The sequence below is a fragment of the Rhinoderma darwinii genome, chromosome 1 (genome assembly GCF_050947455.1).
Source record: "Rhinoderma darwinii isolate aRhiDar2 chromosome 1, aRhiDar2.hap1, whole genome shotgun sequence".
Taxonomy (NCBI): Eukaryota; Metazoa; Chordata; class Amphibia; order Anura; family Rhinodermatidae; genus Rhinoderma; species Rhinoderma darwinii.
In genome coordinates, this window is record NC_134687.1 from 46,217,558 (window position 1) to 46,238,980 (window position 21,423).

Sequence of the window (21,423 nt, forward strand, 5' to 3'; positions counted from 1 at the left end):
AACACAAAGCTTGAAGGGACGGAGGAATACCTGAAGCCTCTAGACGAATCTCCAACACACTAATTCTGGTGAAAACGAACGATAATCGAATGTGTATGGGATCCTCTCTTAATGGCAGATATCATGGGAAAGTTGGATCGGGCACGTGGGTTAACACGGCCGATAATTTTTTCCCATGGGAGATAGGCTGCTGCCAGAGGTGCCTGGAGGTACCTTATTCCCCTCCCCTCATTGCAATAAATATGCACTCCCGGTCGAGTTTGCAGGATTAAAGATAAACAGAAACCAAATTAGAACAAACGGAAACCATAGCTTTCAGTTTGCATTGCCACGGATTTCAATGGGAACGCATCAATTGCAAATGGTTTCCTTTTGTTAACGTTCTGTAAGGGTTCCGTTGTTTTGACGGAATAGTGTAGTGGACTGATCGGTGCGGGGTCTGGGTGTTGGACCCCCACCAATCATATACTAATGACCTATCTCGTGGATATGTCATCAGTATGAAAGAACGTCCCGTGTCCGGACAACCCCTTTAATTTTCCAACCGGTGACTTTCTTCTTGTATTATCATCTGCGTTCTGTTCCTTCGGTTATACCACGACTCTCCGAATCATACAGCGTCTGCTGTGTGGACCGATCACCAGTCTCTCTATGCATTCCTATGAGACTCACGCTCTTACTGGCCAAATATTTGCAATTTTGCACAGTTTTGTTTTTTTCTGTTTTCTTTAAATATCTCCCTGGTCTGCCATTTTAGTCTGGCATGTAGAAGGTGGCACGAATAAACGATGCGACGACGATCGGCCGCACTCTGACTGATCCAAATCCTCTGTGTATGGCATTGGCTAGCTTTAGAGGGAGCCATCAGTGGTTTGAAAAATAATTTCCTGAGATGCTGATGGTTATTTCCATTAGCATTGCCTACCGACCGCTCCTAGCGCCTAGTCCTAGGCAGCAAGGCCTATTGTAAATATTGCTGTGCGCACCATTTACATTAACCGTTTTCATTTTCCCGTTGACATAGCTGTGAGAGGAGTTGTATTTTCTAATGGCACCATTTTGGGCTACAAAAAACTTAATTAACTTTTCTTTTTTGTTGGGGGGGGGGGTAGGAGTGAAAAAAACAAAAAACAACCATTCAGCCTTTGTTATTTCTATACATAGTTAACTCCTTCAGGACTAAGCCATTTTAGAGCGTTAGGACGGAGCCCCGATTTTTAAAATCTGGTATGTGTCACTTTATCTGAGAATAACTCGCCGATGGTTTGACATATCGAAGTAATTCTGACATTGTTTTTTCGTAACATATTGTACCTTCCTTTGATGAAAAATATAGGTCAATAGACTACATGTATTAAAAACCGACAAGAACAGCGAAAAATTAAAAATATATATTTGTTTACTACTTTTATCTCAACAATTTTTAACCCTTTTTGTAGGTATATCACACTTTTTAGGTATATCACACTGCTTTAGAAAATGTCATTTTTCAGAAATTTAGTAGGAACTTGTTTTTATGCCACTTTGGAAGAGCACTGGAAGTGCTGGAAAGATAGAAAACCCCCAGAAATTACCTCATTTTGAAAACTACACCCCTCAAAGAATTTATCTAGGGGTGTGATCACTTTTTTTGACCCTATCGTTTTTTTTTGCAGAATCTTGTGTGAAATCCGAGATGAAAAACATTTAAAATTTTTCCACAAATGCCCTAATTTATAGGACAGATTTTTCAGACACAGAGTGCAAGTGAAGGAAGGAACCTCAATATTTATTAGGCTATTTTTACGGAGTATAGAAATATCCCCAAATTGGCCCCAATCCGCTGCTGCCTAAAATATGACCGTGCCTGAATGTATTGGTAAACAAGGATTTTGAGGACTTATTTTACTTGGATGATTTTTGGACACGTCGTTTGCCTAGGCCTAAAAGATTGTGCCGATACCACTCCGTATTACAACACCTAGGTATTCATCTAGGAGTACAATGAGAATTTTTTGTTTTGTTATGGGGGATGTTCAGAGTCCAATTTTTAAATGGTGAAACAGTAACAGTAAATGAAAGTGCCGGTAACGGTAAATGAAAAGGGATGGTAGAAAAAAAAAATGTCGCAATGGTATGAGGTGTCTTTTCTTATACCTTTTCTGGCACAGACACAAAATCTTTTGTGGGGGCGGATTTTTTTTTCTCTGTGGGCGGCACTTCACCAGGAAAGTGCTGCCCTGGGACTATCCTGGGGACAACACTACTTGCAGAGGTAGAACTTTCTCCTAACTCTGCAACATTACCAAAGAGAAGGGATTGTATTACCGTCTCCTGGTATTCCAGGCATGTCCCCTCATGACCAGTGCTCCTGTAAATTACAAACAAGCTGTACAATGCTATTTGGATATAGTACACTGCCAGTTTTCTGTACAAGATTTTGGATTTCCTCATGGCATTGTACGGTTTGACAAATCCACTCCCCCCATGAATTTGTTGCATGCCTGGAAGCAAAAGGCCACGACGTGGTGGTGGATGTCGCAACACGCACAGGGACAAGGGAGCAGGTGGCGTCATGGATGGATGTTAGAATCAATATATCCTTCACTATGAAGTGCCCTGCTCTCTCCAAGCTGCAAGGTTTGGCTCATAAGGTTCTTTGGGAGGTGTTTTTTTTCGGACTGTCCCATACGCCACAGTTTTTTGCTCCGCCAGGCACTTGAACAGAGGTACATTCATGTACCAGTTATCAAGCTACAGGTGGTACCCCTGATCAAACAGTAGATGAAGGAGGTCCCACACAATCCTCCTAGTTGTCAGGACGGGGCGGCAGTTTGGGGCTAAATGTGACTCTCTCCCCTCATAAATTTTAAAAGTAGCCCGGTTCCGACTCACACAACTTATACCATACCTGGCACACTTGTTGGTAAAAAAATGCCTAAACTTCACCCTCCCCTTATATAGCACCAGGGACTCGGCAATGGCAATTTGTTGTCTAGGGGTATATAAGTTGGAAAAAATTTTGGACCAAAAAAGGAACAAGGGATCTAATTTTGTAAACTCGGTCGAAATTGGTGTCATCCTGGGGATGGGGCACTGGGCATTATAAGTTATAATGAACACATTTTGGAATTGCCTCAAAACGAGCCCTGGGCATTGTAGTGCGGTATAAGGAGTTGTGATGGAAAACATCAGTGAGGCGATTTTTTTTTTTTTTCCATTTCATCAATCTCTATTAAAAAAGCCTCCCAATAGACTGACCATTCCTGATCTGTAGAGATCACTTCTCAGCAGTCATTTCATTATTATCACAGGCAGAATTACAATGACAGGTAAGGCTTCGTACACATCTGTGTCAGGGTTCTGTCGGAACGGAGCCCTGACTGACACAAACTTAAGCCATAGGTTTCCGTTTCCATCACTATTTCAATGGTGACGGATCTGATGCCAATGGTTTCAGTTTGTCTCTGTTGTGAAAGGGTTCCGACGTTTCGACAGGATGAATACCAGTCGATTGAAGCCGAGGTTTCCGTTTGCCTTTCCGCTGAGGGGTTAACCCGACGGAAACCTCCGATGGAACCCCTCAGCGGAAAGCAACGGTGATGTGAAAACAGTCTAAATGCTTTTAACAGCAGCTCAGACAAGATGGCTGCCCCCATAATCATGTACAGAAAATAAAAAACCTACAATTAAAAAATGAACGATCAGGAAAAAGAAAATGGTTCTGATTAGGGAAAAAATATATATAAAGTGATACATTCCCATTAAGATATTGATGGCCTATTCTAAGGATAGGCCATCAATTTGATCTCTCTGGAGAACACCCTTTAAATGTTAAACCCACACAAGATGTTATGTATACGCCTTCCTGCATGGAATATAGAGTCCTCTGAGCTCTGCAAATACCGCAATATCATACAGATTGTTATATAATCATGAACAAGCAGAATCTTTGAAGCAAATAATATTTTTATTACAAGAATCTAGAAATCATGGCTTTGCTGATTGTAGTCTGTCGACACTCAATATATGAGAGTCCTGAATAAGGCTATATTCAACGGTCAGTTTTTCATGGCCATTTTGCATCAGTGTGTCTCTAAATTCTCATCCATTTCCACTTTCCAGTCTGTCTGTCCGTTTTTAATGGCCGTTAAGCAAAAAATAAAAAATAAAAAAAAATAAGGATGGATTTCATGTCAGGGTTTTTTTTTTGGTGAAAGCCCCCTGACTGACCACATTGCCCATGTAGATAGTGCCACAGTGCCCACTGTAGATAATGCCCACATAGCACCACATATAAAGTGACATAGTGCAAGTATCCATTGTAGATAGTGCCACATTGCTAACATAGTACCACAGGCCCACATATAAAGTGCCAGGGGCCACAGTGCCCATGTAGATAGCACCAGTGCCTCCCCTGTAGACAGTGCCCCCTCCCCTGTAGGAGCGGAATCCCTCTGGCCGGGGATTCCTGATAGACGGAGCCCCTGACGTCTCTGTCCATATATGGACAGTGACGTCAGGAGAGCGGAATCCCCTGCCAGCGCGTACTGAGGATTCCGCTCCAGGAGTAACTCCTTGACGTCACCGGCCATATATGGCTAGCGATGAGGGGGGCTTCTCCAGGAGACTAATACCCTGCCAGAGCAGGCCGGGGATTCCGCTCCTGGGGTAACCCCTTGACGTCACTGCCCATATATGGATAGTGACGCCGGGGGCGTCTCCAGGAGCGGAATCCCCCGCTAGAACCGGACCTGGCCGCCAGGGATTCTGCTCCTACAGGAAGCTACAGTGGCGCGATCTACGGGGGATGGGGCGGGGGTGTGCTATATACAAGTCTGAAGTCACCGGCCAGAGATCTTGTGATGCTCTGGCCGGGGATTCCATTGTTGAAAGCCCTGACTTCAGAGTCCTTTTATGGACAGTGCCGTCAGGGGCTTCCCCGGGCTCAGCACTCAAAGTAGCACTGTGCGCAGGGAGTCCTCGGCCAGGATCCGTTTTTACCGGCCGTTACAAGGATTGTTTCCTACAAAATGGCCAGTAAAAACTGATGCATCGACTTCTATGGGAGCGGTCTGGCCGTGAAAACTGCCAAAAATAGGACGTCCTATTTTTCAATGGCCAGTTTTCACTGGCCGTTAAAAAAAGAAAAACGGCTTTGTGAATACACCCATGTTCAAATGTCCAATGTTCAAAAAAACTGCCGTTTTTCACAGTCGTGTGAATGTAGCCTTAGAGACTCCCCTCTAATAATCCAGAATTCCCCAATAGTGTACGCACACATGCTGGCACACGCCAGTAGTATGCCGCAGAGAAAAAAACACTTGTTTTTAAACAACACACTACCATCATGTCTTAAGGGTATGTAAAAATGGGTTTCATTAACCAGACAACTTCTTTAGAGTGTTCGCACAGCCAATTTATGTATTTTTGCCCCAACTTCTGATAATAGCAGCCTGTGTTTTTTTTGAGCAAGACGTGAAAAAAGTCTTAGGCCTCATTTACACGAGCGTAATATACGCGCGTGCGACACGCGTGCTTTTCACGCGTGTCGTACACACCTATATTACTCTATGGGGCAGTGCAGACGATGCGTGAATTTTGCGCTGCGCGAGTGCGTGCCGTAAAACTCACGACATGTTCTATAATCGTGCGTTTTTCGCGTATCACGCACCCATTGAAGTCAATGGGTGCGTGAAAACCACGCATGCCGCACGGAAGCACTTCCGTGCGAACTGCGTGATTCGCGCAAGAGCTGTCAAACTGAATGTAAACAGAAAAGCACCACGTGCTTTTCTGTTTACAAACATCCGAACGGAGTGTCTTAGACATGAGCGAACCGAACTTTACCGGGTTCGGCCGAACTCGTTTTGACCGAACCCGGCAGGAGACAGTCACTGTGCAGCACCCTGGACAGTGACTTCCGATTCCAATATACGTGAACGTGTCAAAAAAAAAAAAGTTATGACTTACCGATAACTCCCGACTTCTTCCTCCAGTCTGACAATTCAGTCCAAGTGACAGCTGCAGCCAATCACAAGCCAAGCACAGGCTGCAGCGGTCACATGGACTGCCGCGTCATCCAGGGAGGTGGGGCCAGATGTCGAGAGGCGCGTCACCAAGGACGCGTCACCAAGGCAACGGCCGGGAAGTTCTCGGTAAGTACGAACCTCTTTTTTTTTTTAAACAGGTTACGCGATATGGTGATCGGAATGCACTGTCGAGGGTGCTGAAAGAGTTACTGCCGATCAGTTAACGCTTTCAGCACCATGGACAGTGACTGACGTAGACTAGCCTCATCTCTATGATGGCGGCTGCACGAAAATCACGCAGCCGCGCATCATACACGGATGACACACGGAGCTGTCAAGTGCCTTTTGCGCGCGCAAAACGCACACGCTCGTGTAAATGAGGCCTTAGAGTAAGTCCACAAGTATCGCAAATACTAAGAATTTATCGCAACGGATTTAATTGCAGAAAACCCACAGAGTCTTACAGTAGCATCAGAGTGGATGAGATAAAACCGTACATAAATTGACCTGCGGTGCAGTTTTTGAACATTTATGCTGCGGAATGGCTTATTTTCTGTTGTGAGTTTTCCCCATTGAATTCAATGGGGAGGTAAAACCAACAACAAATAGCAGATGTTCCAAATTTTGCGGCGGAAAAGTTGCGATTCCGTTATAATAAATCGCAACTCAGGAAACAAATAAAAAAAAAAAAATGAAAGTCTATACTTACCCAGATCTCTCTGCTCCTGCGACCAGCCCGGCCCCCAGGGATGACATTTTATTCAATGTGACTGCTGCAGCTGATCTTAGGCACAGTCACATGGGATGAAACGTCAACCCAGGAGGCCGGGCTGCTACGAGTAAGTTTGGGTTTTTTTTCCCCTGTTATTTTCCGCCGTGGACACTTTGGCAGAAAAACGGAACCACAATTTGGTGCAGTTTATCGGCTGGAATTCCCTGCTGGGGCCAGGGCAGATACGATGCGTACTTTTACACAACGTATCCGCCCTGTGTGAACACACCCTTATTGAAAGATCAGATACAACTGAATTTTTCTACCACAGATTCTTTATCAAATTTGCTGCATTGCAAGTAATGAAATAGATAGCAAAAATCAGCTATGAATAATGCAACATAAGCGTATGTGCACACAACCTCTTTTCAGACGTAATGGAGGCATTTTACGCCTCGAATTACGCCTGAAAAGACGGCTCAAATACGTCGGCAAACATTGCCCATTGCCTGCAATGGGTCTTACGATGTTCTGTGCAGACGAGCTGTCTGCGCGGTCTTCTAAAAAGGGGGGGGCTGCGCTCGGCGCGGTCTCCTACCAGGGGGGGCTGCGCTCGGCGCGGTCTCCTACCAGGGGGGGCTGCGCTCGGCGCGGTCTCCTACCAGGGGGGGCTGCGCTCGGCGCGGTCTCCTACCAGGGGGGGCTGCGCTCGGCGCGGTCTCCTACCAGGGGGGGCTGCGCTCGGCGCGGTCTCCTACCAGGGGGGGCTGCGCTCGGCGCGGTCTCCTACCAGGGGGGGCTGCGCTCGGCGCGGTCTCCTACCAGGGGGGGCTGCGCTCGGCGCGGTCTCCTACCAGGGGGGGCTGCGCTCGGCGCGGTCTCCTACAAGGGGGGGCTGCGCTCGGCGCGGTCTCCTACAAGGGGGGGCTGCGCTCGGCGCGGTCTCCTACAAGGGGGGGCTGCGCTCGGCGCGGTCTCCTACAAGGGGGGGCTGCGCTCGGCGCGGTCTCCTACAAGGGGGGGCTGCGCTCGGCGCGGTCTCCTACAAGGGGGGGCTGCGCTCGGCGCGGTCTCCTACAAGGGGGGGCTGCGCTCGGCGCGGTCTCCTACAAGGGGGGGCTGCGCTCGGCGCGGTCTCCTACAAGGGGGGGCTGCGCTCGGCGCGGTCTCCTACAAGGGGGGGCTGCGCTCGGCGCGGTCTCCTACAAGGGGGGGCTGCGCTCGGCGCGGTCTCCTACAAGGGGGGGCTGCGCTCGGCGCGGTCTCCTACAAGGGGGGGCTGCGCTCGGCGCGGTCTCCTACAAGGGGGGGCTGCGCTCGGCGCGGTCTCCTACAAGGGGGGGCTGCGCTCGGCGCGGTCTCCTACAAGGGGGGGCTGCGCTCGGCGCGGTCTCCTACAAGGGGGGGCTGCGCTCGGCGCGGTCTCCTACAAGGGGGGGCTGCGCTCGGCGCGGTCTCCTACAAGGGGGGGCTGCGCTCGGCGCGGTCTCCTACAAGGGGGGGCTGCGCTCGGCGCGGTCTCCTACAAGGGGGGGCTGCGCTCGGCGCGGTCTCCTACAAGGGGGGCTGCGCTCGGCGCGGTCTCCTACAAGGGGGGGCTGCGCTCGGCGCGGTCTCCTACAAGGGGGGGCTGCGCTCGGCGCGGTCTCCTACAAGGGGGGGCTGCGCTCGGCGCGGTCTCCTACAAGGGGGGGCTGCGCTCGGCGCGGTCTCCTACAAGGGGGGGCTGCGCTCGGCGCGGTCTCCTACAAGGGGGGGCTGCGCTCGGCGCGGTCTCCTACATGGGGGGGCTGCGCTCGGCGCGGTCTCCTACATGGGGGGGCTGCGCTCGGCGCGGTCTCCTACAAGGGGGGGCTGCGCTCGGCGCGGTCTCCTACAAGGGGGGGCTGCGCTCGGCGCGGTCTCCTACAAGGGGGGGCTGCGCTCGGCGCGGTCTCCTACAAGGGGGGGCTGCGCTCGGCGCGGTCTCCTACAAGGGGGGGCTGCGCTCGGCGCAGTCTCCTACAAGGGGGGGCTGCGCTCGGCGCGGTCTCCTACAAGGGGGGGCTGCGCTCGGCGCGGTCTCCTACAAGGGGGGGCTGCGCTCGGCGCGGTCTCCTACAAGGGGGGGCTGCGCTCGGCGCGGTCTCCTACAAGGGGGGGCTGCGCTCGGCGCGGTCTCCTACAAGGGGGGGCTGCGCTCGGCGCGGTCTCCTACAAGGGGGGGCTGCGCTCGGCGCGGTCTCCTACAAGGGGGGGCTGCGCTCGGCGCGGTCTCCTACAAGGGGGGGCTGCGCTCGGCGCGGTCTCCTACAAGGGGGGGCTGCGCTCGGCGCGGTCTCCTACAAGGGGGGGCTGCGCTCGGCGCGGTCTCCTACAAGGGGGGGCTGCGCTCGGCGCGGTCTCCTACAAGGGGGGGCTGCGCTCGGCGCGGTCTCCTACAAGGGGGGGCTGCGCTCGGCGCGGTCTCCTACAAGGGGGGGCTGCGCTCGGCGCGGTCTCCTACAAGGGGGGGCTGCGCTCGGCGCGGTCTCCTACAAGGGGGGGCTGCGCTCGGCGCGGTCTCCTACAAGGGGGGGCTGCGCTCGGCGCGGTCTCCTACAAGGGGGGGCTGCGCTCGGCGCGGTCTCCTACAAGGGGGGGCTGCGCTCGGCGCGGTCTCCTACAAGGGGGGGCTGCGCTCGGCACGGTCTCCTACAAGGGGGGGCTGCGCTCGGCGCGGTCTCCTACAAGGGGGGGCTGCGCTCGACGCGGTCTCCTACAAGGGGGGGCTGCGCTCGGCGCGGTCTCCTACAAGGGGGGGCTGCGCTCGGCGCAGTCTCCTACAAGGGGGGGCTGCGCTCGGCGCGGTCTTCTACAAGGGGGGGCTGCGCTCGGCGCGGTCTACAAGGAGGGGGGGCTGTGCTTGGCGCGGTCTTCTACAAGGTGGGGGCTGCGCTCGGCGCAGTCTTCTACAAGGTGGGGGCTGTGCTCGGCGCAGTCTACAAGGAGGGGGGGCTGTGCTTGGCATGGTCTACTAGAAGAGGCTGTTCATTATGTCACCATATAATCTTATTGGCCTCGGTTATACAATCTGTTTTAGTCAGGCACTGACCTCTTTAATTCATTTGCTTGTAATTTATGGTGACTGGTTTATATAACTATATTGCTTGTAAAATGTACAAATGGTTTTATTCTCGAGTTACATGGAAGAGAAAAAAAAAAAATGACAAATTAAAAAAATAAAAAATGACAAATTAAAAAAAAAAAAAAAAAGATACCTCATTGATTGGTAGGGAAAGCAAACATGGCAAGGGGGAAGGAAATGTCGGGAAAGGAGTTGGAGGGGGCGGCAAACTGAATCTTTGCCCGGGTGCTGGAGAAGCTAGCTGCGTCTCTGCTGAAAAGGTCTGTCAGAAGACATTTCTCAGTGTAATGCACATGCCAGACTCCGTGTAGCTCTCTGTTGTCATCGGTTATATGCACAGACCAGGCGGCTTCTCGGCTTTACTAATCTACCACTAAAATACACGGATCTATTCCTGTGACTCCCCTACTGCACTATAAGATGCTCATATTACACTCTGAAATACACTCTGAAATACGCCTGTGAACTGCTTCCCATGGATCTCAGATGGGAAACACACTGTTTAGATCATATGAAGCGTATTTTTTATTTTTTTTTGTAAATTCTTTATTTGTGGATTTTGAAAAGGAAAAGGGGGAGGGGGTTAGGGTGTATGTAAATATATATATATATAGCACACTCCAAGATACGAGACAGCACTCCAGTAGTAGTGAAAAATAGGATCACTTTAATCACCCCTTTTGCAACGTTTCAGCCCTACTCCATGGGGCCTCTCAAGCAAGTAGGGAGTAGGGCTGAAACGTTGCAAAAGGGGTGATTAAAGTGATCCTATTTTTCACTACTACTGGAGTGCTGTCTCGTATCTTGGAGTGTGCTGGTTATTTGGGACACTGGTCGAGTGTCCGAACGGGATTTTTTTGCACCCTACACAGAAGGAATGGTGCTGCTTGTTCTTTGTTATATATATATATATATATATATATATATATATATATAAATAAAATAGGAGAGTTGGGTTAGGGAAGAGATTGATTTGGGAAGTATAAACAAGGGAATAAACAAAAACATTCGTCTCTGCTATTACATTCAATACAACATTGTCAAGCCGGACAAGGTTTATTAGACTTTTATAAATCGCCTTATCTTAAAATCACAAGAGAATGAATCACACATGATAAATTAAATGTGAATCTTGGGAGGAGTCGGTCACCCTGAATCTTTTCTCCATTAACCCCTTCCCTCTTCAGACATGTTTCAATCTATGTGCGATTCTGAGATTGTTTTCTCGTGACACAGACTTTATGTTACTGGCAAAACTTGGTCGATACATTCAGTAATTGTGAGATTCACCAACATTTAGCGGAAAATTGCAAAAATGTTAGTTTTTCTAAACTTAAATGTATCTGCTTGTAAGACAGGCAATTATACCACACAAAATTGTTGCTAATTAACATTTCCCGTATGTCTACTTTAGATTGACATAGTTTTTTGAACATGCTTTTATTTTTCTAGGACGTTACAAAGCTTAGAACTTTAGCTACAATTTCTCAAAACGCTATATTTTCAGAGGCCAGGTTCAGATGTCAAGTGGCTTTGAGGCCCTTAACCCCTTCCCGACATTTGACGTATCCATACGCCAAAGTCGGGTAGGGGAAGTATGGAGCGGGCTCACGCAGTGAGCTCGCTCCATACGATGACGGTGTCGGCTGTATGATACAGCCGACACTTCAGAGTAACTAGCGGCATCGCGCTCGAGAGCGATCCCGCTAATTTAACTAGTTAAATGCCGCGGTCAATACCGACCGCAGCATTTAAATCGTCAGAAAGAGGGGGGCGACCCTTGGGGAAATTATCTAGGAGTATAGTGAGCATTTTGACCCCACCGTTTTTTTGTCGAAATTATTGGAAGTAGAAAATTGTGAAAATGAAAATCTAAATTTTTTCCAATAAACGTAGGTTTAGCTAACTTTTTTTTTATTCTCGCAAGGACTAAAGGAGAAAAAGCACCACAACATTTGTAAAGCAATTTCTCCAGAGTAAAACAATACCCCACATGTGGTCATAAACAGCTGTTTGGACACACGGCAGGGCTCAGAAGGGAAAGAGCGCAAGTTGGCTTTTGGAGCTCAAATTTAGCAGGAATGGTTTGCGGAGGTCATGATGCATTTGTAAATCCCCCGAGGGACCAAAACCGGGAAAACGCCCAAAAAGGGACTCCATTTAGGAAACTACACCCCTTGAGGTATTCATCTAGGGGTGCAGTGAGCATTTTAACCCCACAGGTGTTTCATAGATTTTATTAGGATTAGGCAGCGAAAATAAAAACAATCCTTTTTCAATAAGACGTAGCTTTAGCTAAAAAAAAATAAAAATAATTTTCTCAACAAATAAAGGAAAAAAAGAATCCCAACATTTGACACGCAATTTCTCCCGAGAACGACAACATCCCATTTGTGGTCATAAACTTCTGTTTGTGCACACGGCGGGGCTCAGAAGGGAAAGAACGGCATTTTGCTTTTGGAGCGCAGATTTAGCTGGATTGGTTTCTGGGCGCTATGTCGCATTTGCAGAGCCCCTGTGGGACCAAAACAATGAGTGACCCCAGTTTAGAAACTATACCCCTCAAGGTATTCACCTAGGGGTGTAGTGAGCATGTTAACCCCGCAGGTGTTTTGCAGAAATTAGCGTGCACTCGATGTTGCAGAGTGAAAATGGGATTTTTTGCATAGATATGCCAATATGTGGTGCCCACCTTGTGCCACCATAACAATACAGCTCTCTAATTATTACGCCGTGTTTCCCGGTTTTAGAAACACCCTACATGTGGACCTAGTATTTTGCCTGGACATTCGACCAGGCTCAGGAGTGAAAGAGTACCATGCGAAATAAAAGAAACCCGAGAAGTGACCCCATTTTGGAAACTACACCCCTCAATGCATTTGTTAAGGGGTGTAGTGAGCATTTTCACCCCACAGGTCTTTTCCATAAAGGATTGCGCTGCGTATGGTGCAAAGTAAAATGTAAAATTTTTCCCTAGATATGCCATTTCAGTGGCAAATATGTAGTGCCCAGCTTATGCCACTGGAGAGATACACCCCAAAAATTGTTAAAAGGGTTCTCCCATGTATGCCGATGCCATATATACATGGAAGTAAACTGCTGTTTGGGCACACTGTAGAGCTCAGAAGGGAGGGAGCACTATTTGGCTTTTGGAGCGTGGATTTGCTTGGTAGTAGTTTTGTTTGGAGTTTTACTGATATATTAGTTTATAATGTGGGGGCATATGTAAGCTCTGCGGAGTACATCAGGGGCATAGTCAGGTGGTATAATAATGGGGTAAAATAATCCATAGATGTGCGTTATGCTGTGAAGCAATTCCTTATCCATCTTTTGGTCCACACTCCGCAACTTTGCAGTTTGGGGAATTTTGCTGGGAAAGTGTTGTCCTGGTATAATACGGGCACCCTCGCTTTCAGAAGATATGTTTGGTTCCTATCTTTCCTGGTTCCCTAATTTAGGGCCTTGATAATTCGCCTTTTGAAACAGAAGAAATGTTCCCCTCTGGCCAGCACAACTGCATGTTTGTCTTTCCTGACTTATTGGAGCCTTAACTAATTTATTTTTTCATAGACGTAGTGGCATGAGGGCTGTTTGTTGCGGGACGAGCTGTAATATTGGTACCATTTTGGGGTACATGCGACTTTTTGATCACATTTTATCCTATTTTTCGGTAGGCAAGGTGACCAAAAACCAGCTATTCTGGCATATTTGTTTACGCCGTACATCATGCGTTATAAATGACATGTTAACTTTATTCTGCGGGCCAGTACGATTTCAGCGATACCAAATTTATAGCACTTTATGTTTTGTAACTTTTTGCACAATAAAATTACTTTTGTAAAAATAATGTATTTTTTCTGTCGCCATGTTGTAAGGAAAAAATTTTTGGATGACGGAGCTGTATGATTGTTTTATATTTTGCGAGACGAGCTATAGTTTTTATAGGTACCATTTTTGGATACATGCGACTTTTTGATCACTTTTCATTCCAATTTTTGTAGGGCAAAGTGACCAAAAAAACGACATTCTGGCATGTTTTTTTCCCCCCCAATAATAAAGGACTTGATAAGGGAAAAAGGTCAATTGTGTTTTATTTTATTACTTGAAATTTTATTATATTTTGTACAAATTCTTTAGTCCCACTAGGGGACTTGAAGGTCTAACTGTCAGATTATTTTTCTAATACATTGCACTACCTATGTAGTGCAATGTATTAGATCAGTCATTCACTGACAGCAAGCCGACTAGGCTTCGCCTCCGCGCAGGGCCTAATCAGCTTCCATAATGGCAGAGCAGGAGGGCATTGTTAGGCCTCCTGTTGCCATAGCAGCAGTCGGCAGCCCTGCTATAGAATGGCAGGGCAGCCAAGCTGCTACCAACCACAAAGATGCAGCGATCGCAGCATCGAAGGTGTTAATGGCAGGAATCGGAGCTGATGATGCCGGCTCAGCTCCTGAATTTGTGAATGTCTTCCATACTAGGCATTCGTTCTTTTTGCAGTCCAGGCTCCTGGGCAACGTACGGACCGTGGAAACCACGGTCGTGTGCACGGGCCCATTGAAATGAATTGCGGCCGCAAAAATACGTGTGTGTGAATAGGGCCTAAGAGTTTACCGATATAGGCATCCTCTTTACCTTGCAATGACATAACACGCACCTCTCCATTTTGCCCTAGTTGATAGTATGGGCGATTGGGTGGGGGGGGTGTTTGGGGGAGTTGTGTGCTGCTAGAAATCTACTAATCAATTACTTAAAATGTGATGAGGGAGGGGGGTCTACAAAAGGCTTGCAGCATTAACTGACAGTGCTGAGTGTAGAAATCCCCTGCCCTAAGGCCCCATGCTCACTACCGTGAAAAATCTCCGTAATTGTGGACCACAATACGGTCCGCAATTACAGACCTGCCCGGTTCTATTGGCAACGCACACCTTTCTGTATCGCTACGAAAGGGTGTCCGTGCCGTAGCACTGTGCCGGGAATTATGGAGCATGTCCTACTTTTAGTTTTTTTACGGGCCGTGCTCCCATACTCTGTATGGGAGCACAGCACGAAAATGCGGCACACGACCGTCGGGATTACGGGCACAGCCGTGTGCATGAGGCCTAAACCTGTCAAAGGTTTGTCAGGGAAGACACAACACTATTAATGCTGATCACTGTGGATCATGATCCACATGAATTTTAATTCCCATATGGAAACATCATGGTGGGACTGTATATATATATATATATTTTAGTACAGGGGTGTGAGATATGGGCTTGTTTGATATAGCAGACGGATATCTATGTAGGGTCACAATAAATGAGCGGTACATGGGTTACAGTACATTGGTGTCAACACGTTTCGTGGCCGGATCCTATTTATCAACACAATTGCTCAGATTGGTTGACAAGTTTATAAAGTTTTCTGTAAGGGGATGCGGGTTGTGCCAACCTTTTACTAATGATTTCCAGCAGGTGTGGCAAGCTGCGCCAGGTACAAGCGGGCATAGCTCAGTAGCAGCGCGGGCCACTATTAGTAAATATGTCCTATTGTCTAGGACTTCTGATATTAACCCCAAAGTAATGCGGGTGAAGCCGTCACCCATCATGGGAAGAGCAGAAATTTAATAGCATATGAAAAGGGCAAATGCAGCCCATAGTAATGATCTATACAGTATATAATATACTACACCGTGTACACTTGACATATAACGTATACACTGTACATCCTAGGCATATAATGGGTTTTACATAATACATCTGATATAGTATAGACTGTACATTATAGGTCATTACACTTTATAATAATTGACATAATACATTCTTATATAGTAGAGACTGTACATTACATGTTATAAGACACTACATTATAGTTTCTATAGTACATTATAACAAGGTAATATAACCTTATATTGTATATACTGTACATAGTTATATTACATTATAATGGACAGTACAACATAAGGTAATATAATCTTATACAGCATATACTGTACATAGTTCTAAACACTGCATTAGTTTCTATAGTACATTATAACAAGGTAATATAATCTTATTGTATATACTGTACATTATGTTAGATTACACCAAATTATAATTGACAATACATTATAACACTCTTACATTGTATACACTGTACATTATGTTTTATAGCTTACATAAGGCATTATAACTTGTATACGGTAATATGACATCACACACTACATTGTATATAATTGACACTTTATAATCTATACATATAATGTACACGGTAGAACAAGGCTGATGTATAACATAATGTGCTGTGGAGGAGGTAGTACATACACGGACGGGCCGCTCGGACTCCACGGTCTCAGTAATAACGCACTATATTTACCTTATCACAGTACCGACCGACCAGCTGCTTCATCCGCCAGTGCGGCCCGGTAAACACATCCACCTCGTCCGGGAAAGGAGCCATTCTCTACTCTCCATACAGAGTAAACGACGCGCAACTCCACAGGCGGCCACCAGGCTACCACGACGACTACGGGAATAACCCTCCAACACTAACAACACTCCTCCTCATTACAAGTGCGCAACTACGGCCTACCGCCATTGCGCCTGCGCAGCTGTCGGCACTCCCCGAATGCTGCGTCTCCTGCGCATGCGCGTTTCACGGGCAGCGCGCGGGGCTTTTTCGTTGGCGTTCTAGCGCGCATGCGTTATGGCCCGCAAAGCTCGACTCATTTACGCGCATGCGCAGACTGTGTTTCCGTTTGCCGTTTACTACGGAGGTTCCCATTGTAGTTATGTCATGCTGACTACTGATGCATGCTGGGAGTTGTAGTTGAAAGAGCAATACAACCCGTACGCTGTCTCTGTGTAGGGATGTCAGGTGGTGCGCTGCTGCTATTCGACTGTATTCCAATGTGCATTTACGTTATCTTCAAATATTCTTACGGACCAAAAATGAAAAATTATACGTGTCTATAGTCCAGATGCTAATTGGAACACATCAGCAGCATTTAGTTTGTTCATGTGGAAAAATCCAACCTTGATTTGCCTGAGAATCCGCGGCAAAAATCCATAAGATGTTCGAAATGCGTAAGCGTCCAAAACCAGTGTCCACATTCTAATCTTACAGCACCATATGGACATTACAAACTTCAGTCAGAAAATGGCCAATTGACTTCTATGGTGGGGTGTTGTGGGCATGCTCTATGACATGCAGGGGGCAATGAGAAGGGAGGGGGATCTGTGTCCATCACCTATTGTCAATGCTGGATCCTGTCTTATCTATATAGAAGATTCATTGTAATCCTGCGTGTGATCATAATGAAATGACTGCTGAGAAGTGATCATCACAGAACAGGAAGGGTCAGTCTATTGTGGCCAGTATGAAAACTGCAAAATTTCAGGATTCTAGTGATATGGAAAATGGAAAAAAAAAATTATATGAAAAATTAGAAACCAACACCAAATGATGTAAAAAAAAAAAAAATGTTTGACATACTACGGACACCTTCTATGTAAGTGAAACGGTGAAGTGTTTTTTCTAGATAAAAGTACAATACAGAATTATTATTTTTTTTATCTGAAAATAAATGCATTTCATTTTTAATAAAAACAAAAGCCCCCGAAGTGTCCATAGTCATTTTCACCATACTAGAAGGTTTGGAGAAAAGTACGAAAGGTCATATTGAACGAGAGATGGAGAGAAACCTACTTTAAGGCCGTGTTCAGACGTGGCAGAGTTTTTCCGCTGAAAATGTTGCTGCAGATTCTTTGCGAATTTGCAGCAACATTTTCATATTTGACAGGTAATTCAGACGTTGCAGATATCACAGCGGACTTGCTGCAGATTTCAGCCTTTGCAATGCAAAAGCTGAAATCTGCAGTTAAATTTCGCCGCTTCTCCGCAACATAATGTGCATGCTACGGAGGGCAAATTCTGCACCGCAGCCTAAATTCCACACAGTTATTTTCCGCAACGTCTGAACGAAGTTTCCTAAAAATGTATAGAAACGGTCCGCAGTGGAATTCAACAAAAATTCCGTCACGTCTGAATGTGCCCCAAGGGTATGTTCACACGCTTACTAAAAAACAGGGTAAACAGCTCCTGATTTTCAGCCTTTTTTTTAGCTCCAACAGCGGCTGAAGAAGTGACATGCACTTCTTTTTTGCAGGCTTTTTTTTAACGCGGCTGTTTTTAAAAACGTCCGCATTAAAAAAACGGCCCGTTGGAACAAAACGCATTCCCATTGAAATCAATATGCAGATGTTTGGAGGCGTTCTGCTTACGATTTTTTTGCCGTTTTTCCGCCGTTTACGGCCCGAAAATAAGCCGTGTGAACATACCCTTAGTTGATGCACTTGGCTATATATGGCTTATGGCTTTAACATACTACCTTCTCCATCGTTCCCAGATCGTATAAGGCCTCATGCACACGACCGTGTTCGGTCCGTGATATACGGTCCGCATGTCGGCCGCTTGTCCCGGACCGTACAAAGTACAGGGAGCCGGGCTCCTAGCATCATACTTATCTATGACGCTAGGTGTCACTGCCTATCCACGTAACTACTGTCACACACTAAAACATGATTACAGTACGGGACAGTAGTTCCGCGGACAGGCAGTGACCCCTAGCGTCATAGATAAGTGTGATGCTAGGAGCCCGACTCCCTGCACTGTGTTCGGTCCGGGACATGCAGCCGACATGCGGACCGTATATCACGGACCGAACACGGTCGTGTGCATGAGGCCTAACTGCTTGCCCCAAGTGTGATACCCCATTGACAAATCTGTGGCATGGGGTATGGGGTTATGCTCATACCAAAAGATTTTGGCCGGTGGTTCGAATGTATTTATTTGACCACTGGAAGGCGAGCCTTCCCATGTCCCCTCATCTCTATTGTTTCATCAGGTTAGACCACCAGAAGTGAACGATCGTCAGGAGATGGGATCTCCCCCTCCCCTGATACATATAGTTCTATTAGTGGCCCTGCGTTGCGTTGTCTTCTTTCTAATGATTGTGATACAATTAAAAACATTATTGGGGTTGGAACGTATAGAAGTGAAAAGACAAAAAGAATCAGGTGCTGAAAAATTGTTTACCAAGTGGAGAATCTTTATTGAATCACACGTCACTGCTCCAGAAATAGCGGTCATTGTCACACCATTTGAATACACCGCCCGGTACAATAGGGAACTTGGGGGTTTGTAACTCATGTCTTCATTTGAGAATGTTGTCTGGAATCATTCACTAGCCGGAGTCGTACTTTGGGTGGGTGTGGTGGGTATTTTCGCTCCTAAAATATGGAATACGTTTATCCCATGTATTTTACTTTCTTATATGTTTTATAGTCTATTATTTTCTATTATGTTCTATTATGCATACTTTCAATGCGATTTTTGTATTTGTTACAAAATTTTAAAATTATTCAATAAAAATGATGTTTAAAAAAAAAAACAAAAAAAAACCAATGTCATTTTCTGACTATAGATTCCCTTTAACATTTCCTGTACATCAGACCAGACTAGAGGATCAAAGTGCAATAATAATTAATAGGAGAGGAGCTTTGCAACAAGTGAATATTAACTGCACGGAGCCGTCAGGGGCAGCCCTCCAAATGAGAAGCTTTGTTCCAAGAACAGTCTTCTGCCATTAGAATTGTTACTCGGGGTCCTGGAGCTTGGGGGTCACTCTGGGATCACAGATTCTTCAAGGTAAGGAACATTCTTTCTGCTCTTCTATTCTGTAACACATAAGATTATTAGAAAGATATTGGACAGAGCGCAGCAATGGAATGACGTACTGTCTGTCTGCGCGCTATAATATTGTAACCAGTCACATATTTCAGTTTATTGTATGTGTAAATCTGTACAAACAAAACGGAGTCCCCCCAGACAGTGAGGTGCTTTCCATTCTGTGCATCTGTGGACAATATAGGGGTTTGTACAGCTCATATTTGGCCCTCTTGCACACGACCGAGTGTGTTTTTCACACCATCCGAGTGGCATCTGAAAGTTTTCACGGAACCATTCACTTTAGAGGGTAAATTGGGTCCGTGAAAACGTACCCGACTCTCCGATCTGTGGAAAGATAGAACATGTCCTATCTTTCCACGTATCATGGATGGGACACGGGCGGCACACACGGTGTGCATTGGGACCTCATCTTGGACACCAGATACATTATAAATCAAGAGCGCATCATGTACTTGTTTCAAATAATGTCTAAAAGCTTAGAGAACAGCTTTAATTGTGTGCTTATTTTTAGAATCAGGGAGAATCATGAGTCAAAAACGGCTGAAAATTACGGCGCTGTGTTCAGAGAAAATAGCCTCAGATTTTCAGAAGTTTTTGAAGGTGAAAATGTTTTTGGAGGCGTTTTTGGAGCTGTTTTTCCATTGACACAATGAAAAACAGCTCGAAAAACGGCTCAAGAAGTGACATGCTCCTTTTTACGGGGCGTTGTTTCACGCGCCGTGTTTTTAAAATGTTGGCGTAAGAAAACGCCCCGTCTGAACGAAACACAGTTTTTCCCATTGAATTTAATGGGCAGATGTTTGTAGGCGTTTAGTTACCGTTTTTTCAGCCGTATTTCGGGGCGTTTACACCCAGCGTGTGAACATACCCTAAGATATTCATTTATTACTTTTTGTCAATAATGTAGCTAAAAAGCAACAGATAAACTTATGGTGCTACATTTTATATTTCATAGAGAGACATCAGAAAATTGTTTTCCAATGCATAAGGCCATGCCTAAGGCACAGCTTAATAGGTAATGGAAGGTGCAGGGGTCTTTGTTAGGCCCTTGTCTGACATCATGCTGCCGATAGGGTGATAAAAGGAGCCCCTCCCTTTGTTTACACCCTTAAGGCTTCGCTCACATCCGCGCTAGGGTCACGTTCTGTCGGAGCTTTCCGTCGGAACGGGACCCTGACTGACACAAACGGAAACCAAAGGTTTTGACGGAATCAACTACGCTATTGATTCTGTCAAAACGACGGAAACCTTGCACAACTGAGACAAACGGAAACAATTGGCACCGGATCCGTCACAATTGAAATCAATGGTGATGGAATCGAAACCTTTGGTTTCCGTTTGTGTAAGTCAGGGTCCCATTCCGATGGAAAGCTCAGATGGAACGGGACCCTAGCGCAGATGTGAACGGAGCCTAAGAGCCACAATCACTACTGATCAGGATCGGTGTCGTCTACGATCCCAGTCGTTTCAGCAAGAACTCAGTTGTCATTCACAACCTGCTCCTGCTGGTGATGGCGCTGACGTAGCTCTCATAATAGTACAGTGGTTCACAGGAATAACACATTTAGTGGGTAGTACTATTAGGACAGGGAGGGGTTAAAGTCGAGAGCACAAATAAAAATCAATGAGCTTTTTTAGAATATTAGTGAAATTGCAGATGTGTATTTACTTCAGGGCTGCCAAGTGCAAATTAAACCTTGCCCACTGCTACCCTGTAGTCTGTAATCTGCTGACAGAAGATATTCTCTCAGGAAGCACCTCAATAAATTCATATCTCACTTGCAGCTAATAGATGTGATGTAAATAATAATACCTTAAGCTATGTTCACACAGGGTGGATACGCTGCATAAAAGCATACAGCATATCCGCCTGGAGCCCGCAG

At 46.5% G+C, this 21,423-nt stretch overlaps 2 protein-coding genes across 2 annotated transcripts in view; one reads left to right on the forward strand and one right to left on the reverse strand.

The window, feature by feature from the left end:
* Positions 1-16,430, reverse strand: part of FBXL5 (F-box and leucine rich repeat protein 5) — a 40,195-nt gene extending 23,765 nt beyond the window's left edge. The window contains exon 1 of the mRNA XM_075858272.1: positions 16,166-16,430. Coding sequence (XP_075714387.1) covers positions 16,166-16,249 — 84 coding nt within the window. The 5' untranslated portion in view covers positions 16,250-16,430. The remainder of the gene's footprint in view (positions 1-16,165) is intronic.
* A 2,868-nt stretch (positions 16,431-19,298) lies between these two features.
* LOC142755208 (ADP-ribosyl cyclase/cyclic ADP-ribose hydrolase 2-like) overlaps positions 19,299-21,423 on the forward strand; it is a 106,501-nt gene continuing 104,376 nt past the window's right edge. Inside the window, exon 1 of the mRNA XM_075860479.1 lies at positions 19,299-19,498. The gene's annotated coding sequence lies outside the window, so the exon portion shown is untranslated. The remainder of the gene's footprint in view (positions 19,499-21,423) is intronic.